A 7,062-nucleotide genomic window follows, 5' to 3' on the forward strand; every position below is an offset into this window, starting at 1 on the left:
CCTTCTTGTTTCTCACACAATATAATAGTTTTACACACACACACACACACACACACACACACACACACACACACACACACACACACACACACACACACAGAAAGAGAGAGGGAGAGAGTTATGAGTGGGATGGCGAGAGAGGGAAGGCAAAGTGAGTGTAGAGAAAGATGATGCCACAGTGATGTCAAGGAACAAGGAACGGGACAATCGACCTTGAGACAAATCAGCAGGTGCCCCCTGTATATTATACAAGATGACAAGCTAGTGAGCGACAGTTAAGCGCCACTCTCCGCCATGAAGGCTGCATTGGTGTTGGTGTTGGAGTTACTACTGCTGGCCATCTCCCCGGCCTGGGCCTTAAGCCTGTTTGGGTGAGCTCTGCCTCGTGTTATTTTTCTTTTAGACTTTGTTCAGAACATCTATATTGCCGTCCTTCACAATCTGCCTTACATTCCCTAACATCCTGCTTTAATACTCTTTAACCTGCATCGTGAACACTCACATCCTACTTAACTACTATCACTTGCCTTATTACCATTACAGTATGCCTCATTATCTCTCTATCATTCTTTCATTTGTTCCATTACTCAAAGCTTCCTTCCTTATATATTAGACTACATCACTGATAAATATATATATATATATATATATATATATATATATATATATATATATATATATATATATATATATATATATATATATATATATCCTGTCTCATTTCATTAACAATCACAGCTTGCTTCAAGTATGTTTCATCCCGCCTCATTATCCTTTACAACCTGCTTCATTATCCCTCAAAACTTTCTCATTAATATCACTCACAGCCTGCTTGATTATTCATTAGCCTGCTTCACTATCTTTCATAGTTAGCCTTATAACCACTCACAGCCTGCCCAATAACTCCTCACAGCCTGCCTCATCTGCCTGCCCACACACCCCTCATTAACCCTCACAACCTGCCACATCACTTCTCAAGCCAGCTTCATCACTCATTACAGCCTGCCTAATCACTCCTTACATTATTTCTAATTAACCCTTGCAGCCTGTATCACTCCCTAACAGCCTGTCTCTTTAACAGAGAGCCTGCTTTATTACTCATCATCCTGCCTATCACGCGCTAACAGCCTGCTTCATCACTGGCTCCCTCACAATACTTCTCCTCTTCCTCATAAGTGTTGTGGCCTTGATTCACAATCTGGTAGGGGACAACAAAATTTCATGTGAAAATACTATTACTGGATTTTCTTTCCCATCGAGGGGTGGGATTCACAAAACAGATTACGTATTTCGTAAGTCCTTAAGAAGTCCGTATCTATGGTAAGAGCTAAAGCGCTATTCACCAAACACAGGTTAAGTCGATTAAACAGAAGATTGTGAAGCGACAGATGTTAAGTATCTTCTTATTGAGGGTACATTCAAAAACTTTAGACAAGCAAGAGATTAAAGCTATAGGACGGTAGTTTAAGGAGTTAGAACGGTCATCCATTTTATGAACAGGCTGAATGTAGGCAAACTTCCAGCAAGAAGGAAAGGTAGAAGTCGATAGGCATAATTGATGAAAGAATTTGGCTAGGCAAGGTGCAAGCACTGAAGCATAATTTTTGAGAAGAACAATAGGAGGGGCCCCATCAGATCCATAAGGCTTTCGAGGGTTGAGGCCAGAGAGGGTTTAGGAAAACATCATTACGAAGAGTTTTGATTGAAGGAAGACATGAAATAGTCAGAGGGAAGAGAGAGAGGGACAAGCCCAGAATCAGCCAATTTGGAGTTGTTAGCAAAGGTCTGAGAGAAGAGTTCCGCTTTAGATACAGATGAGAAGGCAGTGGTGCCATCAGGATGAAATAAAGGAAGGAAAGTTGAAGAAGTAAAGTTACTGGAGATGTTTTTGGCCAGATGTCAGAAGTCACGAGGGGAGTTAGAGTTTGAAAGATTTTGACATTTTCTATTTATGAAGGAGTGTTGGGCAAGTTGAAGAACAGACTTGGCATGATTACGGGCATAAATATAAAGTGCATGAGATTCAGGAGATGGCGGGCTCAAGTACGTACTTTTGTGGGCAACCTCTCTATCATGTATAGCACGAGAACAGGCTGTGTTAAGCTGTGTTAAACAAAGATTGTAAGTGACACTATCATATGACAGTGGCTTGACGACGGTAGGAGATTGAGATATATATACTAATACAGTGAATCTAGAAAGATGCTCAATGATAGGGCTGTTAATTTTTTTTGTGATTTTGGGGATACTGTGAATGTTAAGCAATGATCTGGGAGGTGTAAGTGCCTGGCAGTGACGTACATGAGAGAGAGAGAGAGAGAGTGTGTGTGTGTGTGTGTGTGTGTGTGTGTGTTTGCGCGCGCTCGCCTGACAGTGACAGTGCAATGTAAGACTGGCTTTTATCTCACTTGTGTACATATATAATGTTTGGCAGTGAGTGATTCCCATCTTTTAAACTCATAAGCTTTAATAAAGTAATAAATATATGTTTCGTAACTTGTACATAGATCAAGCTTATGAGTTTAAAAGATGGGATTCAGCCACTGCCAAACATTATATATATTGATATACATGAAATAGGATAATCATTCTTGTAATATCATCACCATACCTAGTTTTTCCTGTGTGAACACTTTGATTCCTAAAGGAACAATAGCCTAAGAGTAGATAGCAAGAGAAGTTCGATTTAGAACATGACTAATGAATAACAGGAAAATAATGGGTAACAAGCCAGAACACTGCAACAACAGAACTGTCCGAGAGGTAACGAGATAAAGTCAAACAAAGAAGGATAAAAGATGCAGACGGGTAGTTTGGAATTCAAAGCATTGTGCCAAGCGCTAGGATTTTGGTATGTCTAAAACAACAACATAAATGTCACAAAAATACCTACAAGAGGATGACCAAAACCCAGTAAGGAAAGTCAAGAGGTCACCAGTAGAGCGGCCTTGACGTAAAGCATATTGGCGATCAGATAGAAGATTGTGAAGTGATGAATATTAAAGAAGATACCTATTAAAGATAGAGTCAACAACTTCATAGCCAGAAAAATAAGGTAGTGAAGCGGTGGTTACAAATATTAGAATGGTCACCTTTTGGAATGATAATGGAAAAACCTCCAGCAATAAGGAAATTTGATGCTGATACACAGAGTTGGAACAGTTTGACTAGGAAAGGAGTATGTTCAGATGCACCGTAACGGAGAAAAATAAGATGGATAACGGAGAAAAATAAGATGGATCCCACTACATCGATAAACATTACGAGGTTTAAACCTTGGGAGGGCATGGAAAACGCGACTTCAAATTATCTTGATGGGTAGCAGGAAAGAATGGAGGGTTTGGAAAGGGAGGAGAAAGCACTGAATCATTCAACGTGTTTTTTTTTTTTTTTTTTTTTAATCAAACTTTGAAGAAACAATTGAGCTTTATAAATTAATGGTAGTTGTGCCATTAGATTGAAATAAAGGGAGAATAGAAAAAAAAAGTTATAGGAGATTTTTTTTAGCTAAGGGTCTTAAGTTATTCAAAGATTTTGTGACTTTCTATTACTAAAGAAGGAACTTTTTGGCTACATAGTTGGAGAATAAATCTAACATGATTCCGGGCAGTTATTTAAAAAAAAAGAAACTATGAGATGATATGAGATGATGAGGATAACAGGATCAAGCACCTTTCGGAGGACACATCTCTATTACCTATAGCAAGAGATCAGCTCTTGTTAATCAAACTAAAGTTTGAAAAGTTTAGGGCGAATAAAAAGATTGAGAAATATGCTCTTCCATGAAATGCCCTCTATTATTTACTTTCAGTACACAAAAAAGGTCTCTGACATAGAAACAAAAGTCATTCCAGTTGATATCAGCGGAGTACCTCTTTAGGTCTCCGAAAATTACCAGAAGTAAAACACAAGCGGCACTCCTGCCTTCGTGTATCTGAGAGATTAGAGCAATAAGATATGTACAGATATGAAGTTGTGATTAGAGGAGAGATTGGAGGAGAAGATGGGGTGACAGCATAAGAATAATGATTAAAGAAAAGAGAAATGTAAAGAAAAGATCTAAAATGTTGAATGTATCTTCAAGACGTTCAAGAATACAAGTAAGATGTTTCACCAATTGGTGTATTTCACCAGGCTAGTTCACTAGGATGATCACTGAAGGGAGATGAAAACTAAGATTGGTGGTGAACATTTGTCTCCAAGAATAGAGGTATCCACAAAAGGGAAGAGAGGTTCCATTTTTAAGTCAATAGTAAAAAGAAAAAAAAAATCTTATATTCAGGGGAGTTAGTTAGTTTGAGAGTGATTGTAGTCATAGCCAAATAGTTGAAAATTTGGAGGAGTAAAGAGCATGGGTGTGAAAGCAGGTTAAGTCGTTGTGCACACAGACACAACATCCATCTTTGTAATGAAAATACGGGTGGAGAAAGTAAGTGAGAACAGAAAAAGAATTACTGATCATGGCCTCAGATCCAAGCATTTTAATGAGGACAAGATGATGAGGTTTAGTAGAAAAGTCGGGTTCTACAGACTGAATATTGAATAAAGCCGCGAATGCTGCAGAAGTTAATGGAGAAAAAGGTGAGTCATGACAAAAACAGAGGAGCAGTTCGATCTGATGTCATTTGAGTTTCCCTCCCATAATGGGGACTCCGAGACTGGAGTAGGAGTCGCCATACTGAATTGAAGATTTTGTTTGAAATGTGTTTTGTAATTGGGTGCATGTCGAATTGTATGAAGGAAGAAAGCTATTTTTAGAGGATAGACTGTGACTACCCCCCTTGTGTTATGAGAAACAAAGGAAAACATTCAGTGAAGTCACAGTTGGGTTACTGATAGTTTCATCGTTCAAAAATTAATGACCCAGCGCTTCACACCATAGGAGTAATTATGGGTTTGACAGGTGTCAACTGGCACTTTTATAATCACATTTTTTTCTTTTTTGCTTTATGTGCCAATATTACAATATTCAGCTTTTTCCTCAAGCAATACATTGTACAAAGCCAACAATTACGGTAAATAAATCACGTCTCACTCTCACCTATCACCCTGGAAAGTTTGTATATATCGTTGGTGGAACGAAGTCATGTGTCAGGCCAAACTAAGATAAAGCAAGTCGCAGTAACAGAAATATAATTTAATTAACGGAGAATTTGGTTATTTATTTCAGGCTTCAATTTGCATGGGAGGAATGGTATATGATTATATCACCTATTCTCAGCGAGTATAGGTGAAGGTTGGCATATTTCAAATTAGTTACTGGTATTCTCACTCCTTCCCTCAGGGCGAAGTTGCTGAGGGTGGTGCCAGAAAAGCACGATCAGCTTCTACATCTACGCAAAATGCTCGTTGAGTCTCCATATGATTTCTGGAGGGAACCTCGCAAAATAGGTAAGTATCAGAGGCGGTAGTAACAAAGATTCTTAAGTATGGAAGTTTATCTTAGACGAACTCTTCGTCTTAAAGTTATGCTAATCTTAAGATTTGAAACGTTGAAAGTTACATTTACGACCAAGTTAACAAAGATAACTGAAGGCCAAGCAGCCCAAACCCTTCTACTCAAGATTTATCAGCCCTGTAAGGATGTTCTATATGACCTGAGTGACTCTGAACTGTTTGATACAATAAATTATACGTGCAGGAATGTTATTTGTTAGCGAGGTGGAAGAAAATGCCTTTAAGAATCGCATAAGGAGTGATCAGCCGATGCTTGTAATTAAAATAATAAATACAATATCATTTAGCCAATAGGAAATCAGCTCTCCAGCAATTATTATTTTGGTTGTTCCTGTGTCCTGTTTTTGGTCTATCTCATTTACCTTCCTTGAAATAGAGCCCAATGCAGCTTTTTGTGCTGTTGAACGGTGAAGCCCGTCAGGCTATATGTTTCCTCATAATGCTGACTGTACGAGGAAGGCGTCTTGCCATCGGTCCAGCTGGGTTTCCTGTATTGGCTCTTTCGGCACTATGAGTCATCATTTCCTTTATACTAAAGAAATAAAATTATAGGAAGTGAGGCGCTGGTTGGTGGGAGGAGCTGACTAGCTAGACTCAAGGCCATGAACACTGACACAAAATACACCTGTCTTGTGCTTGATGGAATTTGCCTATTCACAAATTTATGCTTTCATATTCTTACAAAAGGTATGATAAAGTTGTTTTTTTTTTCTTATTTTGTAAATTGATGTAAAAACATTGCACTTTTACCGTATATGCCAGACTACTCTGTGTATAAAACGACCCACAATTTCTGAAAGAAAAAACTTAGATTTTGAGCTATTCACGGTGTATAAGACGATCCCCATAATGATGGAGCAGCCAGCCGCTGCTCACGTGGTTGGCTGAAGGGCCCTGGGGAGTCATCAATCATGATACGGCCGCTCCCTTACTACCACCGTTTATTTATCAATCCATCAACTAATTAATTCAGACACAAGTACCTAAAACTATAAGGACTTAGAGGAAATAAAAACCAAGTATTTTTTCATTCTTTTTATCTAACAATATAGGTAGGTAATTTTTAAAACATGCCTAAGAATATGTGGCTGGGTGCATCGACACATGACGCCGTCAGTAAATATTTGACTACTGTAGAGAGAAAAGCCCGCTCTGTCATCCAACCAATAGATTGTGTATATATATATATATATATATATATATATATATATATATATATATATATATATATATATATATATATATATATATATATATATATGACTTGAAAAACAGGGCGTCTATAGCGTACACGGTACAGGAGAGAGAAGACCCACAAAAGGACGGTTATCTTCATTATATCCACTTCACAACGTTTCGGGAAAGTACATATCCCATCTTCAGGTACAAAAAGCACTGTAAAACCACACGTAAAACGTTAAAAAAATGACCAGACGCAGTGGTCCTGCTACTTGTTCCTCCAACAGGTAAGTGGGGAGGGAGACTGGCTTACCAGTATTTATAGGCTCCTACTCACTAGATGGCAAAATCTGATTAGTTCACTAAGAATTTCCTATCCAATACAAAATTTGGTACTATGACAGATTAGAATTTTGTACTATATTT

The 7,062-nt window shown here is 38.2% G+C and overlaps 1 protein-coding gene across 1 annotated transcript in view; it reads left to right on the forward strand.

Moving 5' to 3' along the window:
• The first annotated feature begins 242 nt into the window (after positions 1-242).
• LOC123514704 (carboxypeptidase B-like) overlaps positions 243-7,062 on the forward strand; it is a 58,781-nt gene continuing 51,961 nt past the window's right edge. Inside the window, 2 exon segments of the mRNA XM_045272771.1 lie at positions 243-371; positions 5,285-5,391. Coding sequence (XP_045128706.1) covers positions 295-371; positions 5,285-5,391 — 184 coding nt within the window. The 5' untranslated portion in view covers positions 243-294.

This window comes from Portunus trituberculatus, chromosome 5, assembly GCF_017591435.1.
Source record: "Portunus trituberculatus isolate SZX2019 chromosome 5, ASM1759143v1, whole genome shotgun sequence".
NCBI classification, from domain to species: Eukaryota; Metazoa; Arthropoda; class Malacostraca; order Decapoda; family Portunidae; genus Portunus; species Portunus trituberculatus.